The following is a 21,956-nucleotide window of genomic DNA, read 5'->3' as shown; positions in this document are numbered from 1 at the left end:
TCATCAACTTCCTACCTTCTCCTGCTACTCTTCCTTCCTCTCTCTCTCTGCACCTCCTTCACCACCTCTGACTGGTGCACCACCTCCCTGTACCCCTGTTTGAAAAACCTTCAAGGCGGTGACCAGCTACAATTAGCCACTCTGAACGCTCGATCTGCTATCAAACATTCTTCTGACATCTGCCGCCTTCTTGAAGACTTTGATCTCAACATCCTTGTTCTGACCGAGACGTGGTTCAATGCCAGCTCAGTCACTGTTTTGACTCCCTTCTCCTCAGCGGCTACAAAATCCTCTCCAAGCCTCACCCCAACCGACCTGATGGTGGAATAGCCCTGATCTTCCCTGAGTGGGACCCTACCTCTCTCATACCCACCCAGCCCTACTCCTCCTTTGAAAGTCTTGCCTGCAAGCTTGGTGACTCTTCGACTCTCTCTCTAACCCATGCCACGATCTACAGCCCCTCTGGCCCTGTGTCTGTCTTCCTTTCGGAATGGGCTCACTTCACCTCCTTGGTAGTGGCAGACCTCAGGCTCACCCCTCCCTCTAAACTCCTCCTCCATGGAGACTCAACATCCACCTTGACTCCACTGTTTCTGCCGTGATCTCTGTGCCTCTCTCTCCCTCACTATTCTCCCCTCCGGCCCTACCCACTCTGCCGGACACACTCTTGATGCCTTCATCCCTGCTGATCTCCCGCCCTCCAACACTCTCACTACCCCGCTCTCCTGTTATGATTACTCTCTCCTCGCTTCTCGTCTGGGACCTCTCGGCCCCCTGACTGAAGCTCTACCAGCACTGCCAGCCTCTTCACGGTCATCCGACCGATGAAACGAGTGTCAGCTGCTGTGTTTGCCGCCACCTCCATCGCTCCTTCTTCCCCTCCTCTTGATTCTCCCACTGACTCTGTCCTTGCCAACCCTTGCCCTTGCCAACCTTTATCTGGCTATCACCAACACTCTTCACATTCTTGCCCCTGTCATGAGGATCCGCCTGAAACCTGCCTCCAAGCATAACAGCTGGTATAACTCTGATTTAGCCTCTCTGAAACGCAACTGTGGAGTTGCTGCATGGAAGTGGCAGACCGCAGGCTCATCCTCTGAAAAACTGGACTTCTGCCTACTCCAAAGGCAATACCATCTGACTGTCCACTCCAAGAAAATGGCTCACATCCAGGCTTGTATCTCTGGAGCATCTAACAACACGGCTGAACTCTTCAAAATCTGCAAGGAGCTAGCCAATCCATATGCAGTCTCCACCTCACCTCTTCCTTCTCAGGCCCTCTGTCCTGCGCTGGCCACCTATTTCACCACTAAAACTAAGGACATTCTGACCTCTCTCTCTTCATCCCCGTCTTCCATTCCTCTCCCTTTCCCCCTGCCTCCCATGGCCTCTCTTCCACCCCCGCCCACCCTCTCCGCCTTCTCACCTATCACAACTGATGAGATCTCTAGAGCAGTCTGCTCTTTGAAGGTCTCATCCAAACAGGTATCTCCCTGTTCTTCCAGAACCATTAGGAACAGCAACTCCCCCCTCGCTCTGGCTCTTTCTGACTTCTGCAACCACTGCCTAGCATCTGGCTCTTTCCATTCTTCTCTCAAGCTCTCCCCTGTGCACCACCCCCCTAAAAAAGCCTTCTGCCAACCCCTTGTGTCTAGCCAACTACCTCCCTATCTCTACTACACCCTTCCTTGGGGAAACTCCTGGAGAAGTTGCTCATTCCCCAACTGAGCCAACACACGGAGCTCGTTGGTTGTTTACATGACCATCAATCTGGATTCTGAGCATCCAGAAGCATGGAAACTGCTCTCCAGAATGCCCGTGAAGAACTGTTTGCAAATCGTGACTCTAACTCTCCTGCTGTTCTTATTGTCCTTGAGCTCTCTTCCGCCTTTGACATGGTCAACCATTCTATCCTCATAAAGTGTCTCCAAGATACTCTTGGTATCCTAGACCAGGCACTTGATTGGTTGACCTCCTTCTTCACCGACCACCCTTCCCAGGTGCTCCTTGGCTCCTTCTGCTCCTCCGCCACCACTCTCTCTACATGTGGTGATCACCAGAGCTCTATCCTCTCGCCTTGGCTTTTCAACATCTACCTTGCACCTCCTGCTCATCTGATCTCTGCCTTCTCTCCTCATTTCCAGTATTACACAGATAACACACAACTCTTCTTCAAACTCCCCTCTTCCTCCTCTATCATCCCTGACTGTTTGTCTGCTATTCAGTCTTGGTGCACCTCCAATGATCTCTGTATTAATGCCAGTAAGACTGATATCCTTCCTATCGGTACACCTGCTTTCCGTTTCCCTTCTGCACTCTGGCCGTCCTCTATGGGCTCATCTCCCTCTCCTTCCACTGAGGCCAGAAACCTTGGGGTCATCCTTGACTCCTCCCACTCCTTTATTCCTCACATCTTGGACCTTGCCAAGAAGGACCACTTTCAACTTCACCTCCTTGGGGGCATTCTCTGTTTCCTCATCTTCCCCCAGAAGTTCAATGTCTCTAGAGCTCTGGTCCTCTCTAGGCTACACTACTGTAACAACCTCTTCCTCAACATGCCTTTTTCTTTGCTCTGTCCTCTTCAACTAATCCAGAATAGGGCTGCAAGACTTATTCTTGGCCTCAAGCCCTGGCCCCGTATCTCTCCAGCTCCAAAATCTCGTGATTGGCTCCCAGTTGCTACAAGGATCAAATTCAAGACCCTTTGCTTCATCCACAAGGTTGTCTGGGTGGGTCCTGGGACCACGCTACCTCTCACTAAATACTCTCCTCCCAGATCCCTTCTATCTTCTGGCTCCAACTCTGCTGATTAAACGCTTTTCCAAGCAGAGAGCTGGGGGTAGATCTCTCTCTCCTCAGCTGGTTCCCTCCTATAGAACAGCCTCCCTCTCTCTCTCTCCATCTTGAACCGGACCCCCACAAGTTCCACAAACAACTCAAGACCTTTCTCTTCTCCACCTCCTTCCCTCTTCCCCTCCCGCGCTAACCACCTCCTCTGATGCTGAGATTGGTGGCCTGGTCCCTCAAGAGTCCAATAGATTCCTGGCCTTGTGCCCAATTGTCCCCAGCACCACCCTCCCGCACTGCCCTCTGGGCCCACACCCGCCTGTCAGGTGGTTTGCCTCTGCTCTGCAATTACCTGTTAGCTGGTTGACCTCCCTCTACCCCTGAGATGTCTCTGCCCATGCACTTAGCTGTGCCTCCCCAACGGGCACCTCGGGCACTTCCTCCCCAGTGGGGACCCTAATAGCACTTACCCCAACCCTACCTCCCCCTTTATTTTCCTTTTTCTTTCACTGCACTGGCACGCTCCTAATGTCATAAGGCCTGGCAGGACCGCTGTCCGTTTCTATTTATTCATTGCCAATTTCATTGTTTATTTGCTCCCTTGATCCCTTCCCCTGTGAAACACTGTCTTGTTCTATAAGCGCCTTATAAATATCCAATAAATTAAATAAATGGTGACCTGTGTCCCACACAGTTGCCCCTGTCCCTTACAGTGTTCATCCGATAGTGCATGTTGGGGTAATTCTGATGCCACCTGCAGGGTTCATTCCTATAATGACTGACGGCGGCAGGGTCTTTCCTATTCTGTCTGATGAAGTGCTTGAGACTATGCTGTCTAAAGGGAGTTATACATGGGTTCCTAGCTGTAAAAACAGGTAACTATGCAGGAAAGGGCCAAGCTAAAGCTTGTTTCTTATATGTTATAGCATAAGGCTTAATCCCTACCCAACAACGTAGCACAACGCTTCTCTGTCATTGTTTTGCTGTTGCTTTTTGCTGAATATCATTGTTATTTAATTTTATACGCATCGCCCAGGATCCCTGCAGCACGACAGAGTGGACACTTGTGAAAGTTACGCTAAACACTCAATTTTTCTGCAGGTCAGGATGGGACCATGCACCCTATTTTACCCCAGGTGAGTAACCCCACCTGGCTGATGTTGTGAGAGTCCCTGGCTAATGGCAGTATATGATATGGTATGATATGGCATTCATAACCCGCCTATACACAAGTGTTTCAAAGTGTGACGAGGCAAGGGAGGGGGAACAGAGGGAAGACAGAGACAGCGATCTTTCTAGGCCAGGTGATTGAGATTGCGCAAGTGCAGGGGAGGGGGGAAAGGGAAAGTGCGGAGGGGGGAGGACTAGGGGGCAGTGCAATACATAGGATGAATAGTAAATAAATAAGTAGTAATAGTAAATAAAAAAATAAATAGAACAGTAGGTAAAAGTGCGACCAGCTAGTGGCAAGTGCAAGGGTAAGTACAGACATCTGGTGTCACTAGCTGATGGGGACTGTAGGGATACAGAAACAGCCCCCAAGTGCAGGGGTTGCCGGGAATGCAGTGCAGGAGTGCAGCTTGCTGGGGAGGGGACCTGGGCCCCAGATCAGAGGGTAGCCAGGTGACCAGTGCAGTTTCAGCCAGGAGTTCAGCAGTGGAGAGGAGGAGAGGAAGCAGAAGTAAAGATGAAGGTCTTGAGGTGCTTCCGGAACCAGAGATGGTATGCCTCAAGTTTCAGGGAGGCACCAGCCGAAGAAAGAGATCTCTCTCCAACTCATTGCTTGGAGAAGTGCGTGACCCTTAGGGAGTTGGAGGCGGATGAGTGAAGAGCTCGAGAAGGAAGATATTTGGGAAGAGAGAGTTGGAGGCAATGAGGCCCCAAGCCCCAGAATGCCTTGTGGACAATGCAGAGGGCACTGAACTGAATCCTTGCAGCCACTGGGAGCCAGTGCAGCGATTTCAGTCCTGGAGAGATACAATCCATGGGGTTGAGGCCAAGGACAAGTCTCGCATTCCTGTTCTAGATGAGTTGTAGAGGGCAGAGAGTAGAAGCATGCATATTTAGAAAGAGGCTGTTGCAGTAGTCCAGCCTAGAGAGAACCAGAGCTTTGGAGACAGTGAGCTTCTGGGGGAAGGAGAGGAAAGGAAGGATACCTCTGAGGAGGTGCAGCTGGTACTGTGACTTCTTAGAGACATCGGAGATGTGACGAGAGAAGGAGAGAGTGGAGTCACAGATGACCCCAATTTATTTAGCCTCACAGGTGGGAGAAGGAAGAGGGCCAAGAGAGGCCGGCCAGAGAGTGACAGGAAAGGAGGGAGCAGGTGTGCCGATGAGGAGAATCTCAGTCTTACTGGTATTAAGGCAGAGATCGTTTGTAGCACACCACTCCTGGATAGCAGATAGACAGTCAGAGATGAGAGAAGGAGCAGAGGTGGCGGAAGGGAGCTTGAAAATAGACGGAGTGTCAACAACATAGCACTGAAAGCTGGGGCAGAGAGCGGCAATGCGGTGGACCAGAATGGCCAGGTATTGTTTGAACAGCCAGGGAGAGAGGTTAGACCCCTGCGGAACACCACATGTAGAGATAGAGGAGAGGAAGGTACCAAGTTGGACCTGGGAGGGTCAATCGGAGAGGAAAGAGGTCAGCCAATACCCAAATTATCACAGAGATGTTTGAGCAGGATGGCATGGTTGACCGTGTCAAAGGCAGAAGAGAGATCAAGTCAGATGAGGACACAAGGGGTATTGGAGTTAAGGTTTGAGAACAGGTCTTCATGGATGTTCAGGAGAGCAGTTTCCATGCTTCCGGTAGCTCTGAAGCCAGACTGATGGTCATGGAGACAGTCAACCAGATCAGTGTGAAGATTAAGCTAAGAGATGGCCAGTTTTTCCAGGAGTTTCCCAGGAAAGGTGTGATGGAGATTGGGCAGTAGTTAGCAGGGCAGGAGCAGTTGGCTGAGGGTTTGTTAAGAAGAGGGTGCACAAGGGAGTGCTTCAAGGGGGAAGGGAAGACTCCTGTGGCGAAGGAGTGGTTGCAGAAGTCCGCCAAAGCAGGAGCCAGGTTGTCCATGTGATCCTTGATGGTTTCAGAGGAACAGGGGAGAACCTGTTTCAATGAGACTTTCATAGATCGGACATGTCTAGAAACCACGTCTGGGATGAACAGGGAAAAGGCAGAGAAGGAGGGAGGAGAGGTGGCCACAAAAGGGAGTAGAATTAGGATGAGAGGAAGTGGGAGAGGACAGGATATCCTGAGTTTTAGGGCAGAAATGAGAAGCCAGGCCCGTGCAGAGGGCCTGGGAGGGGACAGGCAAGGTGGAGACTGCAGCAGGATTGGCCAGCTCCTTGCAGATTTTAAATAGTTTGGACGAGTTTTTGGATACCGCAGAGACGCAGGCTTGGATGAGGGCTCTCTTCTTGGTGCACTTGCGTTTAAGGGTGACGAATTGTGAATCGTACCAGGAATTGCACTTGGCTTTGGGCTTCACGCAGATCCTCATGACGGGGGTAAAAACATCAAGAGTATCAGATATAGCAGAGTGGAGCATAGAAAGGGTTATGTCAGGGTGTGAGTCTGCCGAATGGGATGGAGAGTGTGAGAAAGTGGCGGCAAAAGTAGGAGTAGTTGTGGGTGTATACGAGTGTAACATCTACCAGCCAATCCACTAACATTGCAACAACTCCCCAACAGCCAGACATGCGTTCCTATAAGGATTGCGTGTAGATGGACTGTGGGCATGAATAGTTTGTGGCTTTCATGCCCTGCCAGTCCGGCGTACCTGGCCATTCACGGTCCACAAGCCCGAGCTAAGGCAGGCCCGAGTGAAACGGTTGTCCGGGGTGCCAAATGGGGTGCTAATGGCTTTCACAATTTTACATTGGGAGATCCACACTGCTTGCACAAACGATCTCGCGATGAAAAATAAAAAAACAACAAAAAAATATGCCCACCACAATATGGAAAAGGGACAAAGTACCTTTCCTATGTCTATGGTGGAATCCAAATGGGAGGAGCGTCGGGGCCAGAGCGCAATGCTCCAGTCCAATAGGTAAGTGGAGGGAGTGGGGGGAATGGGGGAATTTTGGGGTGGGGGCAACAGGGAGAGGCCCCCAATTGCCTCCCTGAATTGGAAAAATGGGGAAATAAAAGCCTTGGGTGGCTGTGACACAGGGCGGGAACTGTAATCTTGCCCACTGTTCCAGCCACCTGATTGGCTGAGCGCACTTCACTGAATGCCGAAACCTTTTCAGGACTGACCTTGACAAGATCAGAGAGTGCTTGTCACTGGCTGGCTGGCTTCCACATAATTTCTTTTTTAAATGTATTTATTTGTATTTATTTGTTCTTACAGATAATACAAGTTTTTGGGCCTTACACACTATTCACCTGTGGTACCCAAAAAGCCCTGTAGAAATGAGTGTGCTAAGTTTGAATGCATGTCTCGGGGTTGCCACCATCCTGTGGACTTGAAAGAATTCACACCTGTGTTTGTGCCCGAGGCCCCATCTTAGTCCCTGTTCTCCTAAGTACTGGAGGTTTTGTACCAGTTGTATGAAGTCCTTAGAGGAAGAAGTAGCAGAAATGAGCACCTGGCGGGGCAAGGTCCTGCAGAATGCTACAGAAGATTGTTAACAAAGCCCTGAAGGACCTTGGTGTCCTTCACCAGAATGTCTTCCATGGAGAGGCCACCAGAGTAGCGCTCAGACGGGTTCATGAAAGGAAGCTCCAAGAAACCCCCTATTTTGAACATTGGATCCCAAGTCCGCCTGCCAGAAAGAGACCACACCACAAATGGAGATTGGGCCAAATGGGAACTGAGACCCCCACCGCTGACCGAGACGGCATCCGTAGGGCGTCAGATGAGCATCTCTGGCTATCGGGCCAGACTCACCTGACCCTGGGTTTAGCAAAGGTGTGTGCACACTATGCACTTTGTCAACGCCTCCATCCTTGAGGGCATCCACTGACACTTGTCTGACCTATTTACCAGTGTTGTCTCCTGCTCCTGTAGACCCAGAACTACCACCCCCTTTGGACTGCAAGAGCCCCTTGCAAACCTTGATAGCAAACACTGTACTGTGGTGTCCCGTGCAACTGCCCACAACACACCTCTGTTCCCATGTCACCCAACACCACCCTGCTGCCCTGAATACGCTGACCTATGGGCAGATTATCTCAGACCCTGAGGCTTCGGTCATGGCGGACTCTGCCGCAACCTTTTTGTGTTATACTCATGGATTACTGATTTTCTTTACTTTGTAGCAGCATAACTAATCTCAGATGCCTTAATTGTGTGAACAGGCTATTTTCTTACTGCAGTGACTGTACCCATACCCACCTGGTTTACTATGCAGTGCAGTGCTTTCCCGTGTAAATCCCCCGCAGCCGGGATCTAAGGTGTAGAGATGTGACGCCAAAACCCTTCGCATGTTCACCAGGTTCGTAAGGATGATGCTTCCACCCAGTTGCTTGCTCCTGATTGGATGATTTATAAGCACTGTGCCAAAACATATGGTGGGGTTGAGACCACCATAGAAAAGAGAGTTGAGGGGATGCGGGTGAGGGGTTGCACCAGGGGTGAGAAGTAGGGCTTTAAGAGTAGATTGGCAGCCCCATCATGTCATGATTCTGGGGGCAACAGTGTAAAGGAAGGTGGGGAGGGTAAGGAAACCGAGCCGGCAGGGATGGTGTAGGAAGTGAAGTGATAGATATCCCCATGGGAAGGGATTGTAAGGCGTGACAAGGAGCGGCACCTCACCTGCAGGATCCGGCGTAGTTGCCTGGACAGGCGCACAGAGTTCTCGTGCAGTCCCTCCCAAGCCTTGAATGTCTTCTCCTGTGTTTCCACAAATGTATTCCAGCAGTAGAAGTAATCTGAAAGGGGGAGAAAGAAAGTTAAAGAACACACGCTAAACAAACTCCATCCCAGCCAGTAGAGACTTGCTTGGTATCTCTCTGGCAATCAGGAGCGGCAACGTTTCAATGTACCATGGTGAGCAAACACTATGTAACGTAATGTAATGGGCATTTGCATAGCGCCTTTCACCATTGGTATGGTCTCAACACACTGTAGATTGAACGCCCTTGCGGACCGAAGTCCATGTATGGGAAATTCGTCAGCGAGTTATAGAATGCGTGTTTGCATTTGAGCCCGTACAAAGGTAGGTAACCGTGGCCAAGTCCCGGCTAGTCACCCATGTTGAGCAGGAAAGTGGGTGAGTGCCGAGAGGTAATCTGGAGAGTATGCAAGAGAGATATTATGGGCGCAACTAGACTGAATTTTATCATGGGGGACAGCTGCATTCTAATGACAGAGGTGCTGTGCAAGGTCTGTGAAGCAGGAGAGACATGGGACTCATTCTAAGTTTGGTGGTATCCCGCCAGTAAATACGGTGGGATATCACCAAACGGTAATACAGTTACCGGCACCTGATCTGCTAGCATTACCGGCAGATTACAGGTGCCGGCAGCGGTATGTAAATCCCCACTCCATAGCGTTCCATAGGACTCTGCGGGGGGATTGCCAGTATTACCGGCACCAGTAATACTGGTGCTGGTAATACTGGCTGTTTTTGCCGGTGAGGTGCCTGATTTGGAGGTAAATCAGGCCACCCCCACCGGCAAACTTGTAGTTTGGCAGTGGGGGAAAAGTTGCGTTAACAGTATTACCACCACATGTTTCCCACACTGCCAAACTAGGAATAAGCCCATTATGTGCACTGCTAGATCACATTTTATCCATCAAACCTAGCTGCAATAGACAGCAAACATCAGAATCACAGCCAGATGCAGTACCAGGCTAAAATCAAAATCACAGCCAGATGCAATACACGGCTAACATCAGAATCACAGTCAGATGCAATACAAGGCTAGAATCAAAATCACAGTCAGATGCAATACAAGGCTAGAATCAAAATCACAGCTAGATGCAATATCAGGCTAAAATCAAAATCACAATAGATGCATACAAGGCTAAAATCAAAATCACAGCCAGATGCAACAAAAGGCTAAAATCAAAATCACAGCCAGATGCAATACAAGGCTAACATCAAAATCACAGCCAGATGCAATACCAGGCTAAAATTAAAATCACAGTCAGATGCAATACCAGGCTAAAATCAAAATAACAAGTAGGTGCCATACAAGGCTAGCATACAAATCCCAGGTAAATGCAATACAAGGCTAAAATCAGAATCACAGTCAGATTCAATACAAGGCTAACATGAAAATCACAGGTGAATGCAATACACGGCTAAAATGAAAATCACAGGTCATTGCAATACAAGGCTAACATTAAAATCACAGTCAGATGCAATACAGGGCTAAAATAAAAAAAAACAGGTAGATGCAATCCAAGGCTAAAATCAAAATCACAGCCAGGTGCAATACAGGGCTAAAATAAAAACCACAGCTAGATGCAATACAAGTGTACAATCAAAATAACAGGCAGATACAATACAAGGCTACAATCAAAATCACAGATCAATGCAATACAAGGCTACAATCAAAATCACAGGTAAATATAATGCAAGGCTAAAATCAAAATCACAGCCAGATGCAATACAAAGATGAAATCAAAAGCACATGTACATGCAAAACAAGGCTAACATCAAAATCACAGGCAGATGCAATACAAGGCTATAATCAAAACCACAGCTAGATGCAATACAAAGCTAAAATCAAAATCACAGGCAGATGCAATACAAAGCTAAAATCAAAATCACAGGCAGATGCAATACAAGGCTAACATCAAAATCACAGCTAGATGCAATAAAAGTCTAAAATCAAAATCACAGATCAGTGCAATACAAGGCTAACATCAAAACCACAGCTAGATGCAATACAAAGCTAAAATCAAAATCACAGGCAGATGCAATACAAGGCTAACATCAAAACCACAGCTAGATGCAATACAAAGCTAAAATCAAAATCACAGGCAGATGCAATACAAGGCTAACATCAAAATCACAGCTAGATGCAATAAAAGTCTAAAATCAGAATCACAGATCAGTGCAATACAAGGCTAACATCAAAATCACAGCTATTTGCAATACAATGCTCAATTTGAGAGTTACATCTGTCAAATGTCCGCATGGAGCATTAAAACCAATGTATTATGATGTGTATGATCAACCGTAGCTTTAAAAGTGGATGCGTGATACTTTATCGTTGCTGGTAGGTTGTGAGGCCTGGCATTGACTTTTATCGGTTATTGGGAGCTGACCTAGGGAGCAGCCCTTTGCCAGCTGCCTGGGGGAGTTTGTAAAGTGCTGGTGTTCTGGAAACTTGGGGAGCTGTGCGGGCCAATCCACATTGGTCTGTGCTGGCGGGGGGGTGGAGGGAAGCGGGATGGGGGAGGATGTGGGTTAATACATTAAAGAAAAGAAAGAAAGAGATCAAGAAAACTACACAGTAATGGAAGGGAGTGGGGAACTGAGAAACTCGATGGAACGAGGCAGGGGCAGGGCAGTCACCGACGATTTTGTTCACCACACGGTCTGGGCCCACAGAGCCTCAAGGGTCATAGGGGTGCCACTCCCTACTTATTAAATAGGCTCAGCTACCACCAGCTCGAAAGCAGCATGGCCTATATTGACAGTGGCGTAATTCACTACGCGATTTAGATACTTACGCCTGTCATATCGCAAGGAGAACATCTCAAGTCCTTAACATTGGAGTGTGGAACACAACTCTGCTAGGAAGAATTGGGACACTCTTTGGCCCAGGTGAGGGAATGGGAAGTAATATCACATGGATCGACATCACAGGAAGTGACATCACAAAGCATAAAATCTAGCATTACTCTGGGAAACCTTACATACTGAGCATTTCTGGCAGGACCAAGACTGGTTTGCAATTGACTGATTTCCCTTCAGTAATTGTGTGGATGGGCTAAAACATTGTTATGAAAGGCTGCCCAGAGCAGGGCTAGCAGCTGCAATGCTTCCAAAGCCTTGCATCCATCACTTTTGCAGTGTCAAGAGCATGCCTAAATGCGCAAGTCACGCTATGCAAAGCCCAGGCGTATTATTTTGCATTACCCTTTGACTGTACGCCCCTCCCCCAAACAGTGTCTGGCAGAAAGTGGGAATTTCACTCTGACATGTTAGCGATCGCCCATCATACAGCTGACGATGATGATTTGTCTACTCTGGCCCAAATTAATCAGTGCTGGCTGCGGCCAGAGCAGACACAGACATGGTGAAGGGCTATTCCAGGCACCTCCTCACTGCTTGGCCCCTGTACGACCTTGTGGGTGGGTTACCGTCCGGGGTGGGGGCCTTGGCCCCCTACCTTGGGGCTGAGTGGCAGCTGAAAACGTTCACTTCCGACTTCTGTAGTCCGTGTCACTTCTATCAATCATGCTAGCCCTCAAACCCTAAAGATGGCGTGCCCTGCATCCATGCAACAGTCCTGGATGCCACCGGCCATTTTATTTATTTATTTTATTTATTTATTGCATTTGTTACACGCTCAGACCCTGAGGTATCACGGCATAGTTACAGACATCTTTAGCATTGAAAGTGAAAGTAGTCACTTACATATTAGCAGATAGATAACGCTGCAAACTAGTCATTAAGGCATAGACTGTTAGTATACATAGAATGAAACAATACAGCAATCATATTTATTTACAAGGTTCAGCTCAGTCCACCACATGGCGAATGTTCTATTAGCCCTAGAGAGACTAAAAGACCTATGGCGGCTGACTTAGGTTTGCTAGAATTGGATAAATAACCACGTTTTTAAGGATTTTTTGAAACCTGGGAAGGATTCCGTCTTTTTGATATTAAGAGGGAGGGAGTTCGATTGTTTGGGGGCAAGGACTTGGAAACTACTACGTCCTGCTCTGGAGCATTTGTACTGTAGGATCTCAAGGAGTGCGTTGTTATTGGATCTGAGGGCCCCACTGGATGTTTTTTTCTTAATGGTGTTGTTCATGTAAGTGGGGGTTTATTAGCGAGACATTTATGGGTGACACATAATGTTTTGAACATAATTCTGGCCTTAATGGGGAGCCAGTGAGTCTCCCTCCTAATATTGGATATTTGGTCGGATTCCTAGTGCTGCCCGTAAGGCTTCATTCTGCATTAGCTGTAGTTTGCTAAGGTTCGTGTTGGAAGTTCCTAGTAATAGAGCATTACAATAGTCCAGTTTTGATAGAATCAGAGCTCTGGCCAAGGTGATACAGTTTGTAGGTGTAAGGAACTGGCGGCTTAATGTGATTAATTTAGATGTGTATGATGTGGAGGACGCAAGTGGCGAGATATGTTTGACCATAGTGAGGTTGGCATCAAGGTATACTCCTAATGTTTTGACTTTTTTAAGTACTGGAATCAACGTGCCATCAATGTTGATTGCTGAGTAATCCAAGTGAAGGGTACCTATTTTGGATTGGGAGCCAACAATGAGAATCTCTGGGCCTCATTACGACCCTGGCGCTAAGTGGTTAACGGCGCCGTAAAAGGCTGCGGCGCCGTTAACCACTTAGCGCCTTACTACGAGGTCCCTTTGCGGGACCCGACCTGAACGGCTGGTCTGGACCAGCCGTTAAAGTAGGGACCCACAAAGGGACCTCGCAGGCAATTACGGTACAGCAATTTGCGGTACCGTAATTGCCGCCTTCCCCATTCCCATTGAGCCCTATGGGGCAAAAATGGGAATGGTGAAGGGCAATGGTGCATGGGGAATTACCGCCCCACCAACCTTGAAATGGGGCAGTATTTCCCCATTTCCCCATGGCGGACTCGTTACAACACCGGCACCAACCATGGTGCTAATAGCGCCATGGTTTAGCGCCGGTGTTGTAATGAGAGCCTCTGTCTTCTCATCGTTAAGGCAGAGGCTATTCAGGCACATCCAATTTTGTATAATAGCGTAGACTTTGTTGATGGTCAATGTGTCTTGGTCATAGTTCCCAGAAATAGGGAATGGGGATCTGGGTGTCATCTGCAAAGGTGGTGTAGATGACACCCATATTGTCTAATGCCAAGAAGAGGATCTTCGTGTAGGCATTATAAAGAGTTGGTGAAAGGCATGAGTCCCAATGGGGACTGCTATGGGGTCAGCAGCATATTTGCCAATGTAGACTCTGGATGTGCGTTCAGCTAGAAAGGATTTTACCCAGAGAGTAGCATATTATGAAAAACTGAAATCTTTGGCTAGAGTGGAACATAGTTTATCATGATCTACAAGGTCAAAAGCTGCAGGTAGGTCTAACAGCCGCAGTATACAGAGTTTCCCTGAGTTTCTAATGGTGTCCATCTGGATTTTCAGATCAATGAGTGCCGTTTCCGTGCTATGGTTCGGCCTAAATCCAGATTGTCTAGCTCCCATGAGATGGTTTTGTTCGAGGTGGGTTTGAATTTGTGAGTATGTTATTTTATCTATGATTTTAAGTAAGAATGGGACTGTGGTTATTGGTCAGTAATTGGCGGGTACAGCAGGGTCAAGGGTAGGTTTTATTTTAGAAGCAGAGTGACCCAGGCTTCTTTGATGCTGGCTGGGACCAAGTTAGTGCTGAAGGAAGCATTCACAAGATTAGTAATAATAGGGGTGAAGGTAGATGCACATGATTTGACTAGGTGGGCTAGGAAGGTATCCCCTTTGCAGTTTGAAGCTTTCAACTTGGCAATAGTAGTATTCACTAGTTCTTGGGACACTGGAGTGAAGTGGAATAATTGAGTATTATAGTCATTGGAGTTAGTGGGAGTGTTAAAAGGGGTATTTTCTTTCAGCTAGTATTTTTCTTTTAGTAATAATTTTCTTTTGCACAGCTCCATGTATCGCTATACCAAACCCATGAGCTCCCACACTGTTGAGGGAGCACCCCTCTGCCAACCTCATGACGTCATCCAATTTCAGGCGTGTCGGACTGTGCATTGCTATATCAACCAGTTCGATGGGTGAAGTCCCCATACCATAGTCTGAATCCCCCCGCCCACCAGCCCTAATAGCGACAGGCTCTTTCCCTCTCTACCATTGGTATGCCCCGCCCAGTCCTTGATGTAGGTCAAGAACTCAGTACCGTTTCCTTGACCGTCCCGCATGGAGATTTACTGGGAAATAACCACATTGTGACACTGTTGTCTCATATTGTATTTAAAGATATAACAGCGCTTTGGTAAATTAATGCCCCTTCTTGTATACTTTGCATGGACTTCGCCCTGCAAAAATTCACTTTGCACGGTTCCATGAATCTGGGTTTGTGTCGGCAGTGCAAAGTCACTTTTCAGCAGTGCAAAGTCACCTTGAACTGTGCAAAAAACGTAATGAATTGCGCCCACAGTATTCAGAATGGCTTGGTTTACTTCCCTGCCAAGCAATTGTCCTCACATGGACTGTCCCTCTTTTGGGTGCGAGTCCCATACTCACAATCTTTATAACAGCTTGGTTCACTCTCCTGCCAAGCAGTTATCCTTTCATGAATTTCACATTTATAATAATTCGATATTTATATAGCACTTTGAGCCAAAGCACTTTACATAGCACATATTTAAATACATTGTTATTATTACCTAATCGAAATTGGTGCTCTCTTTATCGATTTTAGAAGGATTAAAGTCTGAGTCAACCTTGCCAGAATTTGAACCTGAGACCTGCATATCAGACACAGATCACAGCAACAAGCACTTAACATGATGAACCATCTTACCCTTTCAGCCATCTTACTTTGGTGTTGTGCAGGTAAAGAACCCCTTTCTTTATGGCCGTAGTTGCTTTGATGGCATACGACAGGTTCTTACACAGGGGGCTGCTTTATCTGGATCATGAGTGTGTCATGGGGACACATGGGCTAGTGTCGTCGGCTGTCTAAACATGGATGCTGCTCTGGTTTTCTGATCATAGTTTGATGGGTACAAATCACATTAATTCAAAGGTAGTAGTGCAACAAACTGCATTATCTCCTATTAAAGGTAGGACACTGTTAACCTGCTGCACCCACGCCCCCTCTCAGCCCCCTTATCTGTTTCATCTATTGTAGCATGGTTTTGCCTGGACTGTCACAGTAGGGCCCCGTACAGGTTTTGGTGAAAGGGAGGATGAAACTCGTACAATGCCAGGTCGACTTCAGAGAGAGATTTTGACAATCAGCAATTTGTTATTTTAACCCTCTCACGTAAGGCACACCTGGCATAGCTGGATGGGCTCGAACCCAATGATTGTGCATTCCGACCAGCTGGGAACTAAGCACATAGCAAGGCCTGTAATAGCACTCACGTTCCTTGTGTTCCTTACTCGCTTCCAGTCACAGGCAAATCCTCACAGAGCATCCAGGAGCAGTGCTGGGAAATTCCATCACCAGGCAGGGGGCTTGGGAGAGGGAATGGGGGAGGAGTCCTATGGTTATGATTGCAGCCGGCCCCATTTTTTTATTTTGGAAATCTAGTCTACCTACCCAATAACGTTGCAAGCCTGACCTTGAACCCCTTGTCCAGTGACCTTTACTGGCACAGAGGAACATACCTCTATAGGCCTTTGGTCTGCCCTAAAGAAGATTGGACGGATCAACTGGGCAAGGGGGTGACTCGTTAGGGCCAAACCACTATAAGCACGTAGCATATCCTCACCTAAGCAATACTGCTAACAAACCTTCCAGACTCCCACACCACCTGATATCACATCTCTCTGCAACATAACACTGAAACACTCCCTGTCATACACGCATGACCACTACCTCAAAGCACACGATTTCCATGAACGAACCCATCTAGGACACGGCACAAAATATACCCGGTCCAAGTCTCCCTGGACCCGTGCCCAAATCACCTGGCTACTCGCACACAGAACCCAGCTTCTTCCCATCTGCACCTACCAACAGCGCAGCAAAGGCAACCTTCCTTCTTTCTTTATCCCTACTAAATTCCCACCCAACACAATCTCTTTACGGTTCCCAAGCACAAAGAGGCCAGGTTGCACTCACACTGAATTAATTAATCATTTATAATGTGCTTAATACGGTAGACCAGTCTCTAGGCGCTGGACCAGGATTCAAAGCTGCATTGCACTGTGGTGTCTTGTTTCCAAGACAAATGCATTGCCCCTGAGCTATTCTCCCAGCACACGTCTACCTCCCTGCCAGGCACAGTTGACCTGCAAGGACATCTGACCCCACCCCATGGTGCCCCACCTTTAAAGGTCATGACGCCCAGCTGCACCCCAGCTTGGTGCAGCCGGCGTAGCCCTTCTGGCTCAGCATTCTTCTCCTCGCAGAAATAGAGGCGGGAGGTGAAGATGCGCAGGCGCAGGTTGGGGTGCTCCTGCAGGAAGTCAGCAGTGTGCCGGGCGCAGTCATAACAGGGACTCCAGGAAGTGAACCAGGTGATTCGGTAGCAGCGGTGGGGGTTCATGTTCCAGGACACCATGTACCGCAGGAAGAGCAGCTCGACGTGGCAGCCCATCTTATTGCGCAAGTAGCCGAAGTCCATGGAACAGGAGGAGGCGCTGTCCCGCACCTTGACGATGTAGCAGAGGTAGGTCTCATGGCGGCCGCGTGCCCAGCGCATGTTTTTATAGTGGTACAGAAACTTGGTTTTCTTCATGAGCAAACTGCGGAAAGAGGGTAAAATGGTAAGAGAAATGTGGTTATGAAGAAAGCTGCAGAGTGGGACATGAGGGAAACATAAAGAGGGACAGGGCAATGATTTTTATGAACACGGATGGGGCCACAGAAATGGGGGTAGAAAATGAATGTCAGAAGAAGGACAGGGAAAAATGAACTGGGAATTATATACAAAGGTGCAAAACTTCGAAATGGGGGAAATACAGGAGAGAGAAGGAGAAAGGGGTTTATAGAGGAATGTGGGGTGAAATATAGCCCCTGAATGCCAGAAATAAAGAGGCCAGAGTAATTATTAAAAACCTACAGGAATATAAGGCCAGCACAGAAATGATGATGTCGGACATAAGGCCTATGGAACTAAAAGCAGGCCTAAAATCTAAGGAATGAAAGTGGGCCTGACTCTAAAAAGTGTAAAGATATGCAGAATGCATTTCAGCATGGAAAAGAGAGACATGTGGCTGATAATGCCATACTACACAATCCATGGAGAGCTGCACTAACACATAAAGAAACAACATTGCATGCAGCATCTTCAATGGAATACCAGAATGTGCTCCAAGCAGCTTAAGTGTAACGGAGCCCATTACATGTAAAATAAATAAAAGAATGTTGTCATTTTCATTTTTCCATCATCCAAACTGACATCATGCTAAGAGAAATTCTCAATAGACTTTCAAGTTTGGAGATGGTGTTCTCATATAACAGCCTTATACACATGCACAATCCAGAAGTAATATGCGTGTATTTTGAAACTGTGTGCCTTTATAAGATGTCATTTAAAATTGCAATTGTGTGTGAGTTTAAAAGGCCATTTTGCGGCTGGTACATGAACAGTGCTTTCTCCCAAAATGAAAACAACTTCGAGGCCCTTCCCTCTGCTGCCCAAGAGACACAGGCCTGGGTGTCCTCATCAATCAAAGCCAATACTTCACTATATAGAAAGAAATACAATGCTTAAGATCTGAAACACGGTGAAAACCACATGAGCCATGTCTGTTCTTGCAGAAGGAGTGACCCTGGGGTCACAAGTCCCATGAAAAGTCCATTAGTGTTGCTCACATGCCTGGAAGGGGAAGTCGAAACTAAACCTGAGCCTCTCTGCTTAGTCACATGTATACAGATACATTAAACTTAGAGGGAAAAGGAGGGGGCTAGAGTGAGGCCTGTGGAGCTGGAGTTGAAGTGAATGGAAAATATATTTTATTGCATAAAAAGGGCAGCATACATGTCACAACATTCATTCCAGACTTTTATTAAAGATGACAGTCACGCCCTTTTCACCATGCTGAAACGATGCTGGTGTGATAACTTTAATTATGTTTATTAATGAAAATGTGATTTGGGCCTTCCCTTGATTCTGAGAGATGTGAAAGTTTAAATGAGCATGCATGTAATAAGCAATATGAAAACTATAAAGTAACATAGTTTTCACTGATATGGCGCCTGAGTAAATGAAGAAACACTGTATCTCTGCATAGGAAGGGTGTGCTGACTTCAGACAAGCCTTATCTGATTCACATTAAAAGATAGTTTTCAAAAATATATTTATACATGTAAAGATTTGAAAATGTAGGGCACTTGACATGTTGAGAGATGTTGAGAGCTCACAACGGACCTAGCACATCTGTCAAAATGGGAAGATGAAGCTTTCTCCTCCCACAGCGGTCCCAAATCACTCCCCCACCCCCTTGTCCTATTAGCACACAGGTGGGAGGTGGGTAGTGAACATTAACCAATCCCTTTGCCGAGAATCATAACAAATTTGTGATGTCATTTGCCCTATATGTAGATCAGTTTGCATTATCGCTGAGTTTTTTTCCACTTATTCCTGCTGCTAAACTCTGGTGTAAAACATCCCAGCAGAGAGGCCTAAATCTTGCATTGGAGACAGGAACCAGTAGACATAGAAGCTGAGTGAGACCCCTTGGAGGATTCAGAAGAGATCCTTGACTGACCCCCTTTCTGAGACAGCAGTGCCCTGGTGTTCCCTGATGCCTAGCACCAGACCTCTCCTATAAGTAAAACCACCCCAAAGCCATATATTGTGTAGGCCCTATAGTTTTCCAGCATTGTTTTAGTTATTTCACCATTGATAAATAGCCTGGTTGGCTGTGTAGATCCCTAGCATATTTAATCAAAGTAAATCAATTAATTCCCTTATAGTTATCATGGGATGGGTATTGTTGGCATTCAAAACCAACAATCTTTACCCAGTGTGTTTTGAACTGGTATAGACATGATGATTTGCCAAAAGAGTCAATCCCAAAACTCTATTTCTATGTGAATGTGCAAGGTGCAAAATGAAATTGCCCCTGTGTACCCATTGTGCTCTGACCAAAAATCCTAAACCCTGCCTTTTCTTGTTAGGTGTGGCAAAACAAATTTTCCCATTTGCATTTCCTTCTTTCACATTGCAGCTGTGCTAAAACTACCAAAACCGATTTTCCCATTGTGCTCTGACCAAAACCACAAAGCCCAACCTATTCTTTTTAGGGGTGGCAAATCGAATTTCCCATTGCTTTTCTTTATTTCATATTGTCTCTGTGATTAAACCCCAAATCCGATTTTCCCATTGTGTTCCCACTCCCTGCCATTGGCTTCCATTCAGAGGAGTCAGGTCTAATTGATGTTTGGGGGGTGATGGTCACTGGGAGAAAAGTAGAATCCAATCTGCAATCACTGTGTGTCTTGAATTGTTATTTTCCTCTATTGGTGGGTGATTTAAAATGAAATAATTGTGAGTGCTTATCTTAGTATCCAGTATCTCTGGGTGGGTGACTTTACGGAAGTCATTTTTGTTCTTGTGTTGCCACAGCATTGGTGGCTGATATTAATCTATTTGTCATATTTGGTTTAAATAAATAAATTAATAAATATATTCTTATTACACACCGGGCTGGTCCTTAGTCCATTGTGGCACTGGGTACTTGTTGGGAGTTGGGTGCGAGACGGGGTGGAGGCCTTACCACATTGAACCTTAACCAAAAACTGAAAGTGCTTTATTGTGCGTCACGTTCATGGTGGGGAAAGGAACTCCCTGAGTTGAGTGTGACCACGTAATAAACCACAACAGGACGTTGGGGGCAGATGAGCTGGAAAATATACAATAGGCTTGGGCATAGAAAAGGCTTGCTAAATGATGGTTGTATACAAAGCTGTAAATTGAAAAATTCCAGTTAAACTCTAAGGCAGTGGCGCGCCCAGACATTTTTCATAGGGGTGGTCTGAGGAGGTCACTGGGGTGGCGCACTAAAACAAACACTTAACTGAATTTCAGGCCGATGGGGGCAGCATTTTTATAAGGGTGACCGTGGCCCCCGTTAGCCACCCCTTGGTGGTGCCTCTGCTCTAAGGGGCAATCTATAGGGATTTTGGGTCACCGTGTTCTCAATGGTCGCCTCTGAATTTCTGACTGAGCCAGCCCCCATACAGCACTTGCTGGCTTCCTCGAATACCCACATACCCGCAACCAATATGTTTTAAGCATTTAGCATCCATGTGGGTACTGGGGGCACATTTCATTAGGACAGATTCTCAAAGGATCTGTCCTCATGAAATGTAAAACAAACATAATGCATTTCTATCCCTGCTTGAGGATCAGAAATTAAAGCAGAACCACAGCAATTCATAGAGCTCCAGTCTCCATTAACAAAATGCTCAGAAGGTACTGACATTACCCTTCTGCATTGTGCATCCCACTGAAGCTATTTCAAACATAGCCCCATTTATATTATGCCCACTCACTGGCCAGTATTTATGCAATTGCACAAACATAATTATGAAGGGATCAGAATGTACACACCAGAGAATCACCTTCTCATCACCCTTGTGAATCAAACACAACATTTCTCATGCAAGTGAAGGGGATGTGCAAGAGTGTCCCCTTCACTTGTGTGAAAGAAGAGGTTGGAAAGAAGGACCCTAAATCTAGCATCTCTAAGACCGGGTGGGCATCTTAAGATCCCAGTCTCTCTTCTCTGTACAAAGGCACTTCCGAATCTACGCTTCTTTTGTCTTTCTATGGCTGCCATGAGGTTTTGCAGCCATTTTAGGTTTCAGACCATTGGGAAATAGTATTGAGCAAGATAAGTGACCTAAGAATCATATGGTGCCTTTAGGTAGGTTAAGAAAGTTTGATTTGGGAGGCAGCAATTCACATTATTGACCACTGGTGGAGTGAACGTTTGGTGTCAGGGGTGTCATGTGGCCCCTTAGGGGAGCACTGCTATTTTAAATGATTTAATGTCAGTGGTGAGTGATGAATATTTTCAGTGGTGTGGCAATCAAATCTCCCTCTAATTAACTCAAGCGAGAAAGTATAGCCAGGGAGCCCTACACATTTTAGAAGAGTTTGAGTGAGGGGGTTATCCCAAGCACATTTTATGAATCTCAGGTTGAAACGGCTCATTTACAGCACAATTCTATTTGGGGTAAAGCCATACACTTTTTAATTGATTCTTTAGGGTAACAAATGTAAACTCCAATCGATTCCAGGTCATTATTGTACCCAGGAGCATTTTTCAAAATGTTCATGATGCTTGTGTCCACCTTTGGAAACTACCTTAATGAAGTTGTGCCCATAATATATATGCTCCCATTGCC

The 21,956-nt window shown here is 46.8% G+C and overlaps 1 protein-coding gene across 1 annotated transcript in view; it reads right to left on the bottom strand.

Moving 5' to 3' along the window:
* The window catches only part of LOC138579517 (single-stranded DNA cytosine deaminase-like), a 63,712-nt gene that overhangs the window by 23,551 nt on the left and 18,205 nt on the right, over positions 1 to 21,956 (bottom strand). The window contains exons 2-3 of the mRNA XM_069649834.1: positions 16,923 to 17,341; positions 8,550 to 8,665 (exon numbers count right to left, since the gene is read on the bottom strand). Of these exons, the coding sequence (XP_069505935.1) occupies positions 8,550 to 8,665; positions 16,923 to 17,341 (535 nt within the window). The remainder of the gene's footprint in view (positions 1 to 8,549; positions 8,666 to 16,922; positions 17,342 to 21,956) is intronic.

Source organism: Ambystoma mexicanum, chromosome 3p (assembly GCF_040938575.1).
Source record: "Ambystoma mexicanum isolate Mex_15411 chromosome 3p, UKY_AmexF1_1, whole genome shotgun sequence".
Classification (NCBI taxonomy): Eukaryota; Metazoa; Chordata; class Amphibia; order Caudata; family Ambystomatidae; genus Ambystoma; species Ambystoma mexicanum.
The sequence above is the reverse complement of the archived record's forward strand: the minus strand, read 5'-3'. Positions and strand labels throughout refer to the sequence as shown.